At 44.7% G+C, this 21,372-nt stretch overlaps 1 protein-coding gene across 2 annotated transcripts in view; it reads right to left on the reverse strand.

The window, feature by feature from the left end:
- Positions 1-21,372, reverse strand: part of Ccdc141 (coiled-coil domain containing 141) — a 147,812-nt gene that overhangs the window by 42,631 nt on the left and 83,809 nt on the right. For both annotated transcript variants that reach the window (XM_041639829.1, XM_041639830.1), the window contains exons 9-11: positions 8,788-8,929; positions 7,127-7,246; positions 3,271-3,462 (exon numbers count right to left, since the gene is read on the reverse strand). In XM_041639829.1, coding sequence (XP_041495763.1) covers positions 3,271-3,462; positions 7,127-7,246; positions 8,788-8,929 — 454 coding nt within the window. The remainder of the gene's footprint in view (positions 1-3,270; positions 3,463-7,126; positions 7,247-8,787; positions 8,930-21,372) is intronic.

Consider the following 21,372-nt stretch of genomic DNA (forward strand, 5'->3'; position numbering starts at 1 on the left):
AGTTAGCAGAAAGCATTTGTAACTAATTTGTATGCCTTTTGAATAATATTTAATGACTAATAAGATAAGACTGGTGGAACTCATAAGTTAAGAAAGCCATTGAAACATGGTATGAAATCTCAGGCACTAGGCACTATACTTTGAAGATTTTAAGATGATTCTCAGTTGAAATAAACTTAGGCCAGCCTGCACTAGCTCAGGGTCAGGGGTTCTTTCCTGATTTCCATATTTTTTCTTGCCTTATTGATACCTGTCTCCTGAGCACATACCATCATTTCCTGATCTTTCTTCTTCTATTTATCCCTAGTGAACTACATCAAAGGCTACCCTGTCCATGGAGGATTCTAAGATATCTTACTAAGAAGTGTTCATTTCCTTGGAGACCAAAGTTAGTTCTGTGAGAAGACCAGTAAGCAAACTGTTAGATCAAAGATAGGCCTGTGTATACACAAGCGCGCTGCGTTATAGGGACAGGAAGGGGAAAACAGCTCCATGTAAGCACAGAAAAATTTCCCAGCACATGACATTTGGTCTGCCCCTTCCTAGGGTAAGAGGGAAGGGAGAAGGTCTCGGATGGAAGGAACTGGGGTAAAAGCCCAAGTGTGGAAGTCTTGGCTGCATCAGGGAAGATGCATGCCATAGGTGTGGACAGAGAGTGGATTGCTCAGCTGGCCAGCAAGGAGTCCAGAAAGATGTTTGTCCTGGGACAAGGCTGGACAGGAGTTTCATCTTGCTTTCTACTGTATCCAAGAGAACTCGACACATCCCCACCAGTTTGATGCAACCAACATCAAACAGTGGCCAGTGATAAAGACTTGGACTAGGGAAACCCCAGGGCAAACTGGGAGAAAGAGGTGCAGAGATCTCTGAGGCTGTCTCAGTAGACATAAGAGAGTGTGGCCTTTGAAACAGGAATGGGAAGGGTGACGGAAGCCACCATGTTTGACTAGCCACCTGATAATGTATGCCTAACTTCAGTGGGCCTCATTCTGCCTCACTTGTAAAACAGTGACGACACAGGTAACAAAGACACAGAAACCACGAAGACAATAAAATCAGGAATTAAAGCACGGGACCTGATACAGAGGAAGTGCTCATTGAAAGACAGGTTAGAGAAGACCCTGCATCAGGACTGACTAAAACATCTCATAAAGCTCTTTATAAAGAGTAGGGACAATTTTCAAACTAGCATGCTTTAATGGTTGCACAAGTCAATAAATACACAAACCATCACTGCATTGGAACATAGTGAATTTTACGTTAAATAAAGCACATTTCAATAATTTCCATAAACATTGAAGGAGATAAGAGTAGGCAGCTAAGTTAAACTCGAGCGGGATGAGGTCTGAAAATACATTTCAGTTTCTCATAGTAGGTATCTCTAAGATACGCGTAATGCTAAGATAAGAAGAGCTGACACACGGCAGGGCCGACAGGCAAGGGAACCAAATTGCAGTGGGGTGAAGTCTACAGAGGATGAGTGGGTGCAGAGGAATGTCATCTTCCCATTCTGAGAGTTTACACTGAGGGGAAGGAAAATGACAGAGGAACAGATTTGGTGAGAACAAGACTCTTACTATAGACTAAGCCCAGAAAGAACTAACGGGGAAGGCAGATTTAAGAGTTAGACTTCAAAGTAGATAGGCTACCCAGGGAGAGACTCTTACTGAGCAGGGCTAGGTAGGGCTGTGCACTTTACTGGCACAATGGTGGGGGAATACATCAGTAAGTTGAGAAGGAAGTCAAGATAGTGAGCCTCACCGCCTTGTTCCCCACCGTGCTTAAATTCCAAAGATGCCAGCTGAGATTTGGGGATGGAAACTGAGAATCATCAAGCAATATAAGCAAAGTAGGGAGCGCATGGGGTGCCCAGCGGGGGGCGGGGAGAGAGAGAGAGAGAGAGAGAGATCCATAAATTAGTGACCACACTAGTTGGTTCATAAGAGCATAATGGGAATGAGAAACCAAGTACTGATGAGAAAAAAAGAAAAAGCCAGACTTATAAGGAAGTGACAGATGGGAGCAGCGCCAGGATTAGGATAGAAAGCTCAATCAGGTAGGGCAGGAGACCGAGAGTGGGAAGACAGAGGGACATGTGGCGTTTTTAGGAAGTATCATTATAAACCTACGCTCCATTTCTGCAGAGGATCTCAGACCGGGACGAGGAAGGAGACCCTTAACACGATACTAAGTGGGTACAATTTTGGCTGTGATGATGCAGAGAACGTGCATTTGCTTTGTAGCTGCTCTAACGTCAAGGTTGGGTTAGGGTGGAGCACTGTTAGGATGGCGGCAGGAAGAGGGGATGAGGACATTAGGAAGGCAGAAGTGAGACAGCAGAAGCCAAACAGGCTACCTAACTTTAGACAGCTGTACTCCGGAGTGGACCTGGCTCCCATTAACACAGTGTCTGTAACCCCTACACAGAAGAGTTATCTGCATTTGTACAAGGTTCCCTGGAACCAGAACTAAGCGAGGAGCAGATTCAGACTTCCCTGTGGCTGATGTCACCCTCAAGAAACGTTCCTCTGAGAGTGGCAATCTTAGCGTGCTCAAGGGAATAGTAGAGATTACCAGAGGCACATCAAAGTGAAGCTTCAGACACTTGGCGGAAACATTAAAGTCATCCAGGCATCAAACAAGATAGGTTCAAGAATGAGTCAGCCACCTGTATCTTCCTGTTCTGTTTATTTTGAATGAGCCATGCCTTGGTCATGGAGAGATGGATCAGCAGTCAAGAGCATATGTTGCTCTTACAGAGGATCTGAGTTTGGTATCCATCACCTACATCAAGTAGCTCACAATCCCCTATAACTCCAGATCCAGGGAATCTGGAATCTTCCTCTTACCTCTGTGGGCACTGCCTTTACATCCACACAAACCACACACTCACATATACACATAATTAATAATAATAACAAAATGCTTTTTTAACTGCTCCACTACAGTCAGTATTCAAAAAGATCTGTGATCTAAATGATGAGTATTTTCATAATAATTTTGATCTTTATTTAAGATATTGTAAGTGTCTATAAGGATGCTCAAAACATGTTATAATACATTATTTATGCAGACCTATTTATATTATTCTAGGAAAGATTACCTACTCTTTGGGGTTTTGCATAGTGCCTTGAAGAATAAGGGATACATAAATAAATACAGGCATTGGCAGAGACACAACTCTCCAGCTGGGTGGACTTTCTATGCCCACAGAGAGCAGAAAGATGGGCAGAGGCCATCTTGCTGAAGCGGGTCAACATTACACCATACCTCTTCTGATGACTTTCGAAATGCCACATAAGTTTGTAGGACTCGTGACCTGTAGCTGATGCTTCGACCAAGTGTGCTTAATTCTTCTTCTAGGCATTTTGCTTTAAAAGAAAGCAGTGCCCCTTCATCGAGTTCAAGTTCATTTTTCCCTGCCATGATTTCCGCAGCTGCTTCTAATGTGTGTGCTGTCTCCTAGGGAAGCAGAGCGCACAGGGTCAGGAGCCGACGGGGGAATTGTGAACATCACATTCCATTACCCTTCGGCACATCCATCTATTACGGTTATTAATTGAACTTGTACTGAGAATTTCCTCAATCAGAGAAAGGCACAACTTTCAGAATTCCAAATAGGAAGGAACAAAGGGCACTGGAAACTGAAAACTCTCTCCAGTCCTCCGGCTCTGGCGAAAGCTGAAGGCCTCAAGCGTTAAGACGGAGGCCTATTGCTCTGGGGTTCAGAGAATCAGGACCCGGTAGCCGGTTTCCAGTTCTTGAGCTGCTCTGTGCTATGACTCTCCTCGGCCTTTGGAGGAGCTCTTGAACTCTTCCACAAGCCTGGTTCACAGTGTTTGAACTCTCAGCTCCTCTGCCTCTGGGTTTCTAGGGAGTTTTCAACTTTCTTAGCTACAGTAATTCCACCATTGGTATTGCTGTGGAACTCTTGGCTGACTTATTACAACTTGGACTGAGGCCAGGCCTTCCGCCTCTAGGCACTTTCTGGACCTCTTCAATTCCACCTCTTCTTTGCTGCTGCTGCCTCTGCACCGATGCTGGAAGGCCCAGTGGTCTAACCTGCTCTTTATACAATTAGTCTAGCCTGTTCTACCCATAATATAGACCACTATCAAACTGAGAGAGTAGGCATTTCTTCTGGCCTACTGTTGCAGCACAGGGGACATCATTAGGAAGGGAAGCCCCTCATACTAAGTCCACCATGGCCGCCAACAGCCTGTAGGCAAGGGAAGGAACATGGCATGTTGGTGCTTGGGCTTTGATGTCATTAGTGACAGCCTGGATATGTATACTTTCCTCTTCCACCAACCACAGCTTCTACAAGTGCCAATCACAAGCCTCCTATAGGTAGAGCCTCCCAAGCTTTCTGCTGAATCATTAGGGGAGGTCCTCTTCTTCCTTACTGAGAACTGCTATTGCCAGGCTCAGAAACAATGGGAGGCTGGGGGGAGTAGGGTGAGGTAAAAAGTCCTTCAGGAAGCTCTGGGTAGGGCCATCAGGGAGGGTACCTCTCAAGAGAGGTTGTTCTGGTGATGGTATAGCTGGACCAGCAGTTGCTCTCAACCTTCCTGATGCTGTGACCCCTCAATACAGTTCCTCGTGTGCTGGTGACCCCCTAATCATAAAATGATTTTTATTGCTACTTCATAACTATAATTTTGCTACCGTTATAAATCGTAATGTAAATATCCGATATGCAGGATATCTGACATATGACCCCTGGGAAAGGGTCGTTTGACCCCCCAGAGAGGTCACGGACCCACAGGCTGAGAACCACTGGTCTACAGCCAGGCCTCCAGAAGCAGAAGTCAGTGGCTTTAGCCACAGTCCCGATTGCTGTGTTCCTTGTGTATCTACTTTCCTTAAGGTATTCACGAAAGGCTCAAAGCAACCAAGACTTCATGATGGCCGTTTAGCCAGTAGCCAAAAGAGGAGCTGTTTAGCTGACAGCTTCCCCAGTCAAGGTGGCAGGCCTCAAGAAGGGCCTGACAGCCCCTGTCAATCAAAGGCTTAAACTGGCGGGGGGCTGGGGGGAGAGCAGTAGCTTAGCCTATTTGAGGGGAAAGTAAACATTAAAAGTTGCTTCCAATAAAGACCTGTCATAACATTAGCATTCTTTTTTTTGGGGGGGGGGGTTGAGACAGGGTTTCTCTGTGGCTTTGAAGCCTGTCCTGGAACTAGCTCTTGTTAATGGGATCTAACAGCGCTTGCTCAACTCCTAGCTAATTGTCCTCAGGGAGAACCGGTCCTTCTGATCCCTCTCAATACATTATTTGCATGTCTATTCTGACGGTGTGTAAACAAACTTATTACTGCCAGTCACATAAAAGTGCACACATGTAATTATGTGCTTCACATAACGCCTGCTAACTACGTTGCTGCTTTGTATATTTACTATACGGTATTTTCATTGTTAGCGCGTTCTTCTACACATATGAAAAATGTGCTGTAAAAGAGTATCCTGCTTGTGCTGGCCGTAGCTTCAAACACGGCGTTGACATCTCTCTGCTGCGCCGAGGAACCCTGTCTAGTGGCTGACCTGTTCTGCCCATGGCTGTGCAAGTGCACACCGTGACGTTGGCACAACAACGGCTGAGTCACGCAAGAGCACGTTTGTTTCTCCGAGCGTCTCCGCATCGTCAAGTGGTACATGGCTAAGAGCCACAGAAAGAGCCCTGGAAATTTTCCTGAGAACAAGCGAGGAACCGAGCAGAATTAACGAGGAATTCCCGTGCTCTCCTTGGATACCTTCCCTAGTTAGTGCTTAATATGCTCTTCAGGGACTGTGTGGAATCGCATTTGCAAGCCTGTGCTGCGACAACACTCTGCAAGACAAAAAGGAGTAGGGGATTTCCTGAGTTCTCTCGTGGGCTTCTGAATTGAAAAGGGGAATGCTGCCAGGCATGGCTTAAATATTTCAAATGATTTTTTTTTCTAAATCCCATTGTAAAAGGAAGAAAAGGAAAACATGTCTGTCTGTCTGCAGTGAGGCCACTGTTCAGAGAGAGGTCTGTGGAGACAGGGGTGTCTGTCTGCAGGGAGGGCGCTGTGCAGAGAGAGGTCTGTGGAGACAGGGGTGTCTGTCTGCAGGGAGGGCGCTGTGCAGAGAGTGGTCTGTGGAGAGAGGGGTGTCTGTCTGCAGGGAGGGCACTGTGCAGAGAGTGGTCTGTGGAGAGAGGGGTGTCTGTCTGCAGGGAGGGCGCTGTTCAGAGAGAGGTCTGTGGAGACAGGGGTGTCTGTCTGCAGGGAGGGTGCTGTGCAGAGAGAGGTCTGTGGAGACAGGGGTGTCTGTCTGCAGGGAGGGCACTGTGCAGAGGAAGGCCTTCTGTGGAAACCTGAAGATACAGGGCTTCTCCTGCTGAAGCAGGTGAGCGTGAGCTGTGGGAAGGCACTCACTTTTCTGAATTCCTTCAGGCAACCTGTGGGTCACAATCCTTTCTCAGATATCATGTCATATGTCAGATATCCTGCATCTTATATTTATATTATAATTCATAGCAGTAACAATATTACAGTTATGAAGCAGCAACAAAAATAATTTATGGTGGGGGTCACCACAGCATGAGGAACTGTAGTAAACTATGGCAGCATAGGAAGGCAGAAAACCATTGCTCTAGCAGGAATCATGAAATCTAAGCCTCAAGGACAGGGGCAGAGCTGGAGATGCTGCCAGTTTGGGACGGGGCACTCAGTGTCTGAAATTAGAGGGTGAAACAAGGCTGTGGTTTTGATTAATCTCGTCAAAGATTACAGTGACAAGTGTCGTTTCTGGACATTTTCTTGTGTGACTTGTTCTTGCAGAAAACCACAAATAGTCTTAGAGAAGAGCTTCCCTGCCTCATCTGGCACCTAGGAAGAGTTGCTAAGCACCTCCCAAGCAAGAAACAGAAGCCAGATAAGTACCTGAAACCACAGTTGCAAAGAGTATAAATACACTAATAAATGGACACAAAAGTACAAACCATTTAGAGGCACACAATACTGTGGTTTTCTATGCCATTATCAATTCTACATTAACTTAGAATTGCTACTCTCAAGGGAGCTAAGATTAAGCTCCATAACTTTGAAAAAATATTTTTAAATAATTATTTATAACATTATGATCCTAATAACTTTCAATTACCTTGGCTTGGATATCTAATTCCAGATATTTATTCAAAATCTTCTCTGACTCAGAAGGGCTGGAACCGACAACCAGTGTGTTAGAAAGAACTGGCCTGATTTCCTGAATTGACATTTCCACCTTGAGGAACAGAGAATATATTGAAGTCTTAATAATATATACTTATGTATAGGTATGTACATATAAGAAAATATTATTTCATACATTGCCATTGCATTTTAAGTGTGTATCAATTTTGAACTAAAATAGCTTAAATATTAAAGAATTTCATATCTTGACAATGCCCATCTTCATGTGATGCTATACTTGCAACATTCGAGAATACATCTTTTTATTAACAGCAATGACTGCGAACTATCATCCATACACATCTTTGAAGATCTTTTCTGTATTACCTACAAAAGATGATAATGCAACATATTGGCAGAGATGAACTCACCTGTAGGTAGAATGAGACCAATTTGCTGTCCAATCTGAGCAAGCATTCTAAAGTAAGGGGTAAGAATATCCTACGGGCTGTCGTGTTTGAGGCTGAGGAGCTCTGGGAAACACTTTGTCCAGATGCTAGTGAAAGCAGGGACCTACTCGAATCATTTCACAGTTGAACTGAGGGAACTGTGATTTGATCTTTGGTTCACAAGAACCAAAGGCTAAGGTGACCTAGCAAGGGCTTCATTCCACTCAAGTTGCTTGCTTCATCATCCCCTTGCTTTCTGGAGAATGCACTTTCCACAGCTAGGAATATAAGAAGCTACAGGTGTTTAAACTCCTGCTGGGCTTTCCACCATCACCGAACCAGCTTGACTCTCAAGCTACGGGGCATCCAACACCACAGCTGTGTCTATGCTCAAACTCTCCCCGGACCCAGGCAACAGGACACGGCTCACAATCTCCCCGGACCCAGGCAACAGGACACGGCTCACAATCTCAAGGCACTGGATCAATAACAGGCTAGGGAAGTCGTCTAATCGACGTTCTAGAATGCCAGGCTCTATGAAGTCTGTTAACTCGTCTCCTGTACGTTCAAGCACATGAGTCCAATGTAACAAATGAGAAGCTCACTGACCACTTGAGACCCAGCCTCTGCAGCACAGTTTGCTACCATTGTGTCACCAGAGGGCATGAAATAAAAGGTCCCCCGGGAAGCTACTGCATCCCTCTGCAGAGAGGAGTCTCCCACGAATGCTTGTATGCGGATGACTATGCTTCTTGCACCGGTTTTGTTCAATAAGTATGAGGACGACAATTTTTTTCCCCAGAAACACAAAACCCATAATTGTTGATAACTATCTGTCTGTCTGAAGTTCTCCTGTTCAGTTGTGCCATGATCATGACAGCTAGTATGGGACTATACCTAGAGTCATGGAAAACAAGGTCCCTCCTCTCAGTGCATGTTTGATGGGGCTAACATAACTGTGGAGTGTATGTAACTTTGTACATACACACACATTCAGGACTGGGGAGGCAGATTACATTAGACGTTCATTATTGACAACCTGGGGCAGGGGTGGTTGATGAGCAACCACGTGTTTGGTTCTAAGATCTACTGTGTGATATAGAGGAAGTCTGAGGAGGCACAGGGCACCCGCCCACTATGCTCACAGTTGGACACCATCCATGAACACCAAAGAAAAGGTTGACATTTTATTTTATGAAATTACCTTCCTTAGGGCGCCTTCCACGGACGCTGCTAATTGTTGCTTCTTAAGAGCATACTCCTTGTGTGCGGTACACTGTTCGCCGAGACGGTCCACATGCTTCTGAATGCACCCCATCATCTCCTGGATACTTGTCACCCGAGAGCTGGATAGAACATGCCAGGTGTTAGTTCGCTTGACCTTGACCTAGAAGCCCTGACAAGAGGGGACATTTGAAACCAGACATGCTCTTTCAGGTGCAGTGGGTTGGTCCAAGCTACTGCTTTAGGATTACGGGAGTTAAACAGTTATCCTCTTGGTATAGCAGGCAGCAAAGTCAGAGTACGTTCCCTTGTTTTAAGTCAGTCCGTCCCGGGGGAAGGATGAATTATGGCTTCTGTGACAGGTCTAATCTTTTTAAAGGTTTGCTTTTAATACTTCTGTAAGGTACTTCAAGAATCTTCCGGTAAACGGCACAGTGTGTTTACCAAGTTTTCCTGGGGGTATCATTTAAAAGCTTCATTTATTTCAAGATGCTCCTTGAATAGGAATGTGAATCAGCCAATTAACAGAGCATTTGCTAACCCAATAGGGTAAAATATTTATATATTTTGTTCTCAGTGGTTATGAATGCTCAAGGCTATATTCACTAGATAAAAACCTAGCTATCGCTAGCAATTAGGTAACAAACACACTCATCCATATTTGATGTCTCACATGATCATTTATCTAACTTGTGTTGACCTAGGAGACGAAGGTGGCAGGAGGGCTCACAATGGCACGCCTTTCTAACCGGCTTTGAGTCGGACTCCAATTGCTCCCATCTGTCACAGGCTTCCTCACCATTTCCAGGATACATAAGCATGGGGGCAAAACAAGAATACTATGCACAGAGTGGACACTTCCAAATTGTTCAGCCCGTTCCCAACACAGTACCTTGCCCTTTATCTTAAGAAATATGTCCCTCCACTCATGTGAGCCTGATAACTCTTTAACTATCCTGAGAGGTTTTTTTTTTGGGGGGGGGGAAGGGGACCTGGGGGTATTTTTGTGTTTGTTGGCAGATTTGTTAGATCTTGGAGCTAGGTCCAGATTTCAGGAATTTGACCTCAACAATTAACTTGAGTCAGTAAAAATAAATTGAAATAATAATAAAATAAGGACAAGCTCAGAAATAACCAAGGGGTGCAGTAAGGTCGCTGGAGTGATTATAAGGATACTTCCACAGGGAGGTCCACCTCCATGTGTCCCATAGGTACATCGAGGGTCCCAGACAAGCATAATTGTGAAATACGATATGAAACCACTATGCAAAATACTGTTCCTGGTATGTAATGTCTCGGGAACACTCAGAACAAATAGTTTTATATCTAAATACTCAAAATCAGTGAAGAAGATAATAAAAACATCAGGATATTTGTAGACATAATTCTGACAGAAAACCATGCATCCTGTAAAAGCCGTATCCTGGCAATATGAGTTATTTTAACTAAGATTTAGGCTAAGAGGTGAAGCACTAAAAAGGCCTGTCAAGTCCAGCTGTCCTATCGCAACACGATCCGAGTTTTCTAAAGCATATTGAAATCTAGAGTGGGAAAGAGAGACAGCGATCCTGTGGCACTATGGGAAAACACAGAGGAAAAGGTAATGGAAGGAACAGGTAGACATGGAGAGAGGAGAGAATGTGAGAAGAGGCAGAAAACGCCATGGCAGTTTGAAAGTTATTTATTGGTATAAATTAGAAATTTAAAGTAGAATTTGAAAAAAGAACTGCATCAACCAAGATGAAGGATGCTGACTTCTACTTCCGGGTCACCATGTGGCTCCCCACCCCCAGCCCCAACATGCATCCTACATTCATTACAGTTGGGCATTTTTTCCCTACAACTATGAATTCTGAATCTGCTACTTCCTGGGGGGCAACGGTCATCAGTAAACAATCCCAGCAAAGAAGAAACTAGGCACACTGCTTTTTGGTTCCTAGCCAGCTTTGTGTGTGTGTGTCTGTGTGTCTGTGTATGTGTGTTATGGTGTGTACAAATTTGTACAAATGTAATGGTTTTAATCTTTTTCCCAGTAACCTGCCCCATCACAGACTGACAGAAGCACTATCTGAACATTTGAGCCTGCGTATCTGATCTTTTAGGTCTAGAGTCAATTCTTTTTTTTTTCTTTCTATCTTCCTGCATTTTTTTTTTCTGAGTGTTTAGCACACGACATAGCACACAGTGGAGCATCTCCCCCCTGACTTTCTTTGGTTGACTGCTGCTGACCTGCGTACAAATTGACTGACTTCTTGGTTGGCAAGCTTCTTCTGAAGTTGGTGGCTTTCTTTACCTAAAAGCCACGTTTGCATGTAGTCTGAAAAATGGTCAGTAGGGGGACATACTGTCTTGTTCAAGTTGCATACCTTCCAGCACAGAGAACACAAAGCAAGAAAACAAACCCAGATCAAGCACTGCTTCTGTAAAAACAGCACCTTTTGAAAAACCATAATTTTAATTTTTGTGGATCACAACCAATAAAATAGGATCTGTCTGTTTCTGATTTTGGTTTTCAGTCACCTATGAGAGTCTCATTTGGGGATCTTTTGCTTCTTATCAGTCAGTGTATCTCTTACGCCGTAAACTCTTTAAGGAGAGGAGCTGGAGGCTTTACTTAGTCCTATAATCCGTGTAGCCTTAGCGCACAGTGTCATAATAAAGGAAGATTAATACATTTTTTTTTTTAAAGTTGAAGACAGAGTCTCAGCTATCTGAGCCTGGCCTTAATCTTCCTATGCAGCCTGGGGACCTTGAACTTTTGACTCTGCCGTCTGTCTTCTGAGCACTGGGATTACAGGTACAGGCCACCATAGCTGGTTTATGGGAAGCTGGGAATCGAACTCAGAGGCAGAGCCTAACTGTTGTTTGCTAACTGGACACAGTGTCAAACTGCATTCTAAATTCGTTTATATTTACTTGTTAGTGCTGCTCTCAGCCTCCCTCAGAGAGTCTGCCCTATGCAGTGGGCAGGAGTAATGTCAAGACTCACAAGTGTCAAAGGGCAAAGAATAGGGGGACTGTGGAGTGAACGACCCTAAATGGGACGTTACCCTCTAAAGCTCAAAGAACACAACATGGAAGAAGGAATGCAAGAGCCAGAGGATGGAGAGGGCGCTGTAAAATGCTGTCTTCAGGGACTGGCAAGGCTACAGCATTCATAAACTCCCTCCAGATAGCTGTGGGTACCTGTAGAAAACCTACGTAATATTTAATATTTGGCCATTGTGCAAGGCATAAAGGACTCTGAGGTCGTACCTCTCACTGAGGGGTGACACACAATTATGGGGTTCTAGGGAAGGGTTTATCACTTCCTTCAGTGCTATAGTACAGCTTCTGATAAGTGGTGCATGTTCAGTAAAGAATTCCCTACTGATGTTCATGCAAGCAGCCATAAGTATATTCAGTGGGTCACATTAGAAAAAATCAAAGTAGAAGGGGAAAGGGCTATTAGACATAGAGGAAGGGAGATGAGAAAGGGTAATGAGGACAAAAATGACAAAAATTTAATATACAATGTATGAAACTTAAAAAAGGAAAAAAATAAAATACCAGAAATTAATTTGTTGTAGCATCACAGTAATAGTATCCTACAACTTGTGAATACACTCACTGCCATTGTAGACGGTCTAAGATGCCTGGTTTCTTTTTTGGTGTGTATGTGCACTTACAGTGAGGGTCAAGCAATTTTAACATGCATAGTTTTGTCCAACATGCATTTCCCTCATCTAATAAAGCTTTATGAGGACAGTCTGAGTCACCTTGCTCTGTCTCACTCCTATCTGCAGCACAGACTCAATCCTGGGGTGGAGAAGCTGCCCTGCTCACCTAAGCTGGTGTCCTGTCCCATCCTGTCCCCTCCCCTGCAACCCATACCCCCCTACCCCATCCTCAGAAAGCCACTCCCTCTGATAGGGTGCTAATCTCTTCCACTTCTCATTCCCAGCAGGAATATAATGATAGCATCTATCCCATTCCCAATCCCAGGGCTACACCCCCCTTTCAGGCTTCCATAAGGAAACCCTGTTCTGTAGATGACAAGCAGCCCAGACGCCATGTTTTTGTTTAGAAACTTCCATGCTGGTCCTGATTTTCAGTCCTTGAAAACAGGGCTAGCACACATCCCAGCAATTTCTCCAGTGCTTTAATAGTCATTGGCCTGATCGAAGGAAAACTATGGCTCCCCAATCTGCTAGCCATTCTCACACGAGCTGAAAATAAATGAAGAGAATTTTGTCATTCACAAAAAACAAACGGCTATCACGCTACAGCCGTGTTCAACTAAGGGTGGGGCAAGAATTGACAGTGACTAAGGAGATCTGATTGATGCAAACTGTGGCGCCCTGTTACTCTGTTCCCATTCTAAAGCACACTGCCTGTGTGTAATGGGGAAGGGAGAGGGACGACCAACGGGCTAATGATCTGTGGCCCTGGATTGCGTTGGAAAGATTGATTGACCTTTGGATTTGCTCTGAGAGCATGGACTTGTTGGCGCCTATCAGCAGCATGAGCACGAGGCGCGTCAGATTATTCCTGATCTTGACTTTGGCGTTCCAATATCACAGATGCTCAGACACGTTGGATTGAGAAGGCTTCTTCAGACATTCGTTAGAAGCTCCATCGTGGGGGCATTTGAACCTTTGTTAATTAAGTCAATTGAGGGGAAGAGGGAATAAATGCTTGGTTGGTTTTTTTTTTTTCCTTCAGAGAGGACAGACATGTTGACTTTTGCTTCCGGAATAGACTGCTCTGTTTACTGTATGGAAGCACTCACCCTGTCTTCGCGTCTGTCGCAAGTGGGGGTTGGGGGAGGGGGCAAATCCCCAAGTTAATGCATTCTAATGACTCATGCTGGAGCATGCAAGTTGCTTGCCACCCTTCCATAAATTACTACGGCAGCCCATCTGGAGTAGGGGCTGAGCCAGATGGTGAGCGCTTGACAGCGTACTCTGTCTCAGCAGAAGGGGTCAGCTGACTGCAGTTTCCTTTCCGTGTATGGCAAATGACGCCTGGAAGACGGGGTGGGGAGGGTCTCCTATCTTTAGCTTGCTGCTCCCTTTAACTGAGACCCGATCAGCGTCCTTTCTTATTTGTGACTATCTTCATTTGGGGGAAAAGAGCACCACGTCTATTTTTTATCCCTACTTTGAAGAAGGGCTGTTTGTACTACAAACGTGAAAAGCATATCTTTCAGTATTTCCGATGATTTGTTATATATTTTGATACTTTTTCTCCACAACACACACATACACACTTCGAACGTGCATAGTAATGAATACATAGAAGGCAAGCAGGAAGTGAGGCTGGAGTTACAGGACTCTTGAGTTCTGGTCAGATGGATGACAGATTCATTGCTGTAAGATCATAGCGACCAACATATGTGTGCCGTATTGGGGATTCATGTAGATTCTACATGAACTCAGACATAGAGATGATATTTTTTCTCTTTGCAAAAGGAGGTTGAAAAATACTACACTCTCCAGCCACAGGGCTGTGGAGTCAGACAGAGCAGACCAGCCAAGAATTTCACTAAACCATCTGCTAGCTTCCTGATTATCCTTCCTCTGCCACAAATCCTTTGGGAGAGAGCAAAGCAAACAAATAGTCAAAGAACAAATCCCACCCACACCGGGGAAGAGTGTAACCGTTTTCCAAACGAGCAAGGCAAAGCAAGCAAGGCTAAGACCCTCAGCCGTGATCAGAGAAATACACTCACACTCCGGTTCAAATAAGGCGATCTGAAAATAAACCCACCCAAAGCCAAGAGAGGTAAAGGGAAAACCACCCCTCAAAATGAAAGAGCAGGAGACCCCGTGACACACAAGCACCCTAGAGAAAAAGTTCTTTGCAACCAGTGGCTGTGGAGAGAGGGATAAGCCCCCTCACAGGTTCTCCAGTCCCAAGTGGGCATCCCTAAATACATGTACATATATGTACAACACTGAATGGAGTCAGTAGGCTGTTTGTATGAGTGTCTGTCTGTCCCTGTGTGTATATGTCTATATACATGTAACAGTGATTATAGAAGAATAGGTCATGAACTTGATAGGCAGTGGTGGGGTATAAGGAAGGAGCTGGGAGGGAGTAGGAAGACTTGTGTGGGTGGAGATGACATAGATACAGTACTCATGAAAGAAATTCTCAAAAAAACTTAAATAAAAGGAAACTTCCAAACAAAATATTCAGAAATAAAACAAAATGGGATTCAAAAAGAATTGATCAGAAACCCCAGAAATGGGAGTAACAGTTACTACTACTAAAAAAAAAAATCAATGACTGGAAACAAAGGGGGAAACTAGCAAAAGAGAAAGGCAGCCGGAGGGATCACCGAGAACACAACACAGAGCACCAGAGGCGTGGGAGAGGCAAAGGCAGACCTACAGACAGACTGATAGACCCTGGCGGACCGCCAACAGGAGCCGGAGAGAGGGAAACAAGAATGATATGAAAGCCACATCCAAAAGGATGATTGTCGAAATTGATTATAACTCAGGATGACAAAGCAAGAGATAATTGGACAAATACAGATATTTGGATCATTTGAAAAATACCAAGCTGCACTTTGATGGACTTCTTTCCAGTAAGCTTTCGTTTTGTATTTCCCCACCAATACAGTGAGTATTGCACTGTGCATGAAACCCGAGGCTTGACTTTACCTGTTTACGGGACTCTATCATTACACAATCTTCCCCGCATTCATTCTTATATGGGTTGAGATTGTGCTGCTACATGCTTGCCCTGACACTGGCCAACTGCTTTCCTACTCAAGGGAAATACTGGGGTTATCTTTGGGTTGGCATTATTCTGGCCAGCACTGCGCTGAGCATCTCATTTCTAAGTGTGTTTTTTTTTAATTTTATTTATTTATTTATTAAAGATTTCTGTCTTCTCCCCGCCACCGCCTCCCATTTCCCTTGCTCTTAAATTGGGAAGATCAACACAGTAAAAATGGCAATTCTACCAAAAGCAATCTATAGATTCAATGCAATCCCCATTAAAATCCCATCAAAATTCTTCACAGATCTGGAGAAGACAATAATCAACTTTATATGGAAAAACAAAAAACCCAGGATAGCCAAAACAATCTTATACAATAAAGGATCGTCTGGAGGCATTACCATCCCTGACTTCAAACTCTATTACAGAGCTACAGTATTGAAAACAGCTTGGTATTGGCATAAAAACAGAGAAGTCGACCAATGGAATCGAATAGAAGATCCTGACTTTAATTCTTTAGTGTGTTTACTCATAATCCCTTCTCTACCTTTTCTTCCGGAACCCCCTAAGCTAAGAGAGCTCCTCAACCAAGCTGAGCAGAATTCCCGACCTTCAAGTCAGCCTTTCCTCTGTTGTCTCTGCTCTTCCCAAGCCTCTTACCCACTGGGATTCAGGCAACTTCACGTCACATCATAAGAAAGTAAATTTGCATTAGAGTGACTAACATAGATATTTGATTAAGAAATAAATTGATAGATACTCCTTTAATGCAGTCTAAGCTTTGTAATATACTCCGTATTAAGAGTTTCATAATGAACAAAAAAAGCCATCCACCTTACCAGTGTTTGCTGAGTGTTAGCAGGGTTGAGACTGCAAAGGTACTACTCAGTCCGCATCTGAAACAAGCAGCTGATTTCAGACACGAGGGTATCTGAAGAGCAGCGAAGTTCAAACTGACCTAAGAACTCAACTGCGGATTTCCCGGATTTTAGTGTCTGACTTTTACCGCCTAACTGTGCCATCCAACTCCATTAAAACCAGCTCCCTTGTTGATGCTGTCTTTTTTGTTTGGTTGGGTTTTTTTGTTTTTGTTTTTTGAGACAGGGTTTCTCTGTGCAACCCTGGTTGTCCTGGCACTTGTTCTTTAGGTCAGGCTGCCTTCGAACTCAGAAAGATCCACCTGCTTCTGCTTCCTGAGTGCTGGGATTAAAGGTGTGCCACCACATCCAGCCCCCAACAAGTTATTTTTAAATTCTGAAGTGTTTGGTGGAACTGTTACAGGATGCAACCACAAACGAATCTCTTAGGCACCAGAAAGTGGCTCCTATTTTCTTGGGGAGCTGGCATGTCGTTTGTTTTCCCATTTAAGGTTAAACAAATATTTTTTTTACTACGATGCAGCTTTTCTCTGATGTCATACCTGCTCCAGATAGCTCAAGCTCCCTACTGTGTCAGTGTCAAGAGAGGAAGCTGAGAGCCTTCCCAGGTGGGTTGTCAGCCTGCGACTAGGTGACCAGACACACGAGAGGACTAAGGAGAGATGGGGTGCAGGAAGGTGAGGAGGGAACGAGAACTGCAAAGGGGTACACAGTACTGTGCCGTGGATGTGCCATAGCTGTGCCATGATGTGCCCTGGCTGTGCCCTGGCTGTGCCGTGGCTGTGCCCTGGCTGTGCCCTGGCTGTGCTGTGGCTGTGCCCTGGCTGTGCTGTAGCTGTGCCCTGGCTGTGCCCTGGCTGTGCCGTGGCTGTGCCGTGGATGTGCCGTGGATGTGCCGTGGCTGTGCCGTGGCTGTGCCGTGGCTGTGCCCTGGCTGTGCCGTGGATGTGCCGTGGCTGTGCCGTGGATGTGCCGTGGCTGTGCCGTGGCTGTGCCGTGGCTGTGCCGTGGCTGTGCTGTGGCTGTGCCCTGGCTGTGCTGTAGCTGTGCCCTGGCTGTGCCCTGGCTGTGCCCTGGCTGTGCCGTGGATGTGCCGTGGCTGTGCCGTGGATGTGCCGTGGCTGTGCCGTGGCTGTGCCGTGGCTGTGCCGTGGATGTGCCGTGGATGTGCCGTGGCTGTGCCGTGGCTGTGCCCTGGCTGTGCTGTAGCTGTGCAGTGCCTGTGCTGTAACTGTGCCGTGGCTGTATAGCTATGCCATAGCTATGCCGTGGCTGTGCCATAGCTGTGCTGTGGCTGTGCCGTAGCTTTATCAAAGCTATGCCATAGCTGACTGTTCTGGTCATCTTGGCCTGAAGATAAACTCTTCCCATGGTTCCTTCTTTTGGACTCCTTCACTCAGCCTGCCCTGATCTCTGTTCAAAATTATGTCTGCCTTCTCTGAAGCACTGTGTACAATGGCCTCTGTCCCCAGGGGTCCCGTTTTGGTAACGCACATATACTTCATGTGTGTCTTCTTGACTGGATGCCAATAGGTTTTTGCAGTTCTGTGACAGGTTGATGTGTCTCTGTCGAGCCTTGAGGTCATGGCCATTTTCCATACATTCAATCAGTTTAAAAAAAAAAAACAAAGAAAACTACAGGGAAAGTGAAGCCTGATTGAAGGGGGGGGGAGGGAGGGAGAGAGAGAGAGAGAGAGAGGAAATTCCTCTTGAACATACTGGAACAAAAGAAAGTCCATGACATGAAGTCACCCGCTTCCTCACCACCAATGCAAGTTGAGCTGAAAGAGGAGAAGAACCGATAGCTAGCCATCGAACAGAACAACTCAGACAAGCAACCCAGCCCTCCACCTCCTACAGCTATAGCAAGCTGTTGAACATCTCTGTGCCCAGGTTTTATTCTGCAAAATGGGGGCAATGATAGATCAGTGTACACCCTAGAGGGTGATCCCTAAGTCCATCAAGAGCTATGTAAAGGAGAGTGTTTCCTCCGATTCCTAAGGAGCCTGTAATATAGCTCCACTCCAGCCATGTTTCCTGCTCTCCTCCCCCTCTGGCCCACCTCTCCTCCAGCCACACTGTCCTTTCCTGTTCAGCACTGTGTTCTTTGTAGGGTCCATTTAGCTCCCCGGGAATGCATGGGAGTTCTTCTTAGTCAGTCCTCCCTTGACCCCAGAGCCTGAAAGAGTTCCAGCCACACAGCCTTTCTCTACCATATCCCACACAGTAGCTCCTGCTCCAAAGGACAGCTCACTTGCAGATTGATTTCTTGGTTGGCTCTCCCCACCAGAATGCAAACAGCATGGGGCCAGACATGACATTAGATGCTTGGGATCTCCTGCTTAACAAAACATTGAGCATGATTTTGGAATGGACAAATGAAGAAAAGGCCCGAGTTCTGTCCACAGTTCATTAACATCTGTAGCGCCAACCAAGATAGCGCTAGCCAGTGTAAACAAAAACTGTGGGGAGGATAAGCATAATCTTGATTAACGCTTAGTTTTCCCCCCCACTCTGAGAAATATGAAGAATGAAAATTTATGTGAAGAATTTATATGAAGGAAGTCATATGCATTGGATTGAAGCAGATAATAAAGTTACACAGAAGCAAAATATTCAGCTAAGATGAAACTAATATGTTTAGCCATGATAAGATAGAATGAAAAGTGGTACCCTCCTTCATGCAGGGCTAGAAACAGAGCTAATAGATGCTTGCAGCATACAGCTCCTAAATGGAATTTTAACAAGCAAGAAAGGCAAATGAATATTTCACAAGGTAGCCTGGTTCCTGCTGTGCGTTTCATGTCTTGAGCTCTGAAGTTGGAGCCGTGCTTGGAAAAAGAGATGGCGATCGTTGCTTTTACTCGTCATTGCCACTTAGATTTCAGACCTGGCACTTCCAACCACCGCAGCATCCTGTGCCTTAATACCAAACAGTGTGTGGTAGCAGGCCACCTTTGGTTAAGAATGATGCCAAGCAAAACCCAGAAAGAGAAAAGGGGCCCAGAAGTCAAGGCTTTCAGCCTGACTGTGATTCTCAAACTGGTTACTATCACACTCTATTGAGGGAAACTTATTGTATCATAATTGCATGCAAAGGAATGCATGAAAATATCATAATACAAGGTCCCTTGCTCATGTGACAGATGCTACCATCTGGAAAGATAAAAAGCCACTCAATGATCAGAATTATCGTTAGGTTGTAGATCAGATTTAAAAGAAGCAAGGAAATATAGGCATTACTATGATTTATTCTGTGAGGTGGCTTGAAGTTCAAGCCTATTTGATGCCAGGATAGAAAAACAGTGTGACTCTGTCCCCCATCCCTTATAGAAGAGTAATGACAAACATCTCAATTCACCCCGCACACTTAATTTCAAATAAACATTGACAGGACCAAAAGAAACTCAGCACAAATGGCTCACAGAGGTGTCCCTTAGCACATCAAGGCACATGTTGGCCTCCGGGCTCACAGGGTACCTGAGGCTCCTCAGCTCCTCTCACCCCACCCCTGCCCTAAACCTCTCCAGCTCAGGGCTTCCCTTCACCCAGCCTCTGATTCCTGTATCACCTATCATTTCAGCCGTGGGCTCTCTTGCTCCTCCCTCCGTCTTCTTTGCTTCCTCTCTCTTCCTCTCTCGCTCTCCTATCTCTCCCTCTCATGGCCCAGTCCAGTTTGCTGATCATGTTTAGTTTGCTGCTTCTCTCCTTGCTCTGGACTCTTCCGGATGCCGCTGGCTGTGCTCTTCCTCATGTCTACAATAAAAACTTTCTCCTCAACCATGCTTGGAGTTGTCATGGTCTCATTTCATTCAAATGTAAGTTTCAGAGTTTGGGTTTTTTTTTCTATTATTAACAGTAAAAATATTAACTAATAGAGACTTTTAAAGCCCTACCTGCTAATAATCCAATTCTAAATTCCACCTTTGTTATCGGAATAGAAATACTTAACTCCTCTAATTCACCCATAGCCTTCCTGTTTAATCAAAATGAGTACCACTATTTGGAATGTCTCACCCTGCTGTGATCAGTTGACACAATCGCGTGGTTCTTCGTATAGGTTTTTAACCCTAAAGTAATTAGGTATTGGGTGTTTTCTATGTGCAAGGAGTGGTGTTGCATTATTTAATCACAAATATTAAATGAGAATTTCAATTTGATGGAGAAGGACAGAGAACCAGATTTAGGATTAAAAGTCACAGCACTATTCTGGAGCTCTCAGTGCACACAGTCAAACTCCTTGGATGTGGAATCAAATGTCGTCCGATCAATGACATTTTGGGATGTCCGCTAACAGGAACCTTGGTGTTTTGTGACCTGGCGGCACAGCTGGCATCTCACAGTCTAGGAACCACTGTGGACAGTCCATATAGACACTTAGAGAAGTTCAAATGGCTCTTTGCTGTCCTGGCTGCTATGCTAAACTCTACCTTCACTGTAGCTAGCTGTGGCAGGAAAGTTCCTTCTTGGAAAACTTCTCTTCTTTCCTTTGATGGGAATTCAGCATTTGGAGATGGATCAGATGAAGAAACAGGAACAAGTTCCAGATAGAATATATGGGATTGGGGTCAGCAGCCACGCTGTCCTCTGACTTGCAAGGGAAATTCTAATATGTTTGTAATTTTTTTTCTTAATGGATTTCTACTTTGCATCAACTTTCTGAATCAAAAATATTTTGCCAAGAAACAATTTCCCTTTTCTTTCAGTTCCCCCCACCACATGGAAGTGGCATTGATTTGTACAATTATGAAATCTTGGGGAAGCAGTATCTTGATACTATTATGAAGCAAACTGATACTTCTGAGATGCTGACAGACACATACTCTAATTTTTTAAAACCTAATTGCTTAGTTATTAATTTAATTTTCTTGCAACAGTTCTAATTAGTGTTTTTTTATTTTATTTTCTCCATTAAGAACCAAATTGCCTCTTGAAAAGACAAAATGATAGACTCCTCTTTGGAAAACGGGGTG

Source organism: Microtus oregoni, unplaced genomic scaffold, assembly GCF_018167655.1.
Source record: "Microtus oregoni isolate MIOR12 unplaced genomic scaffold, Mior012 000060F_ref0000265, whole genome shotgun sequence".
Lineage (NCBI taxonomy): Eukaryota > Metazoa > Chordata > Mammalia > Rodentia > Cricetidae > Microtus > Microtus oregoni.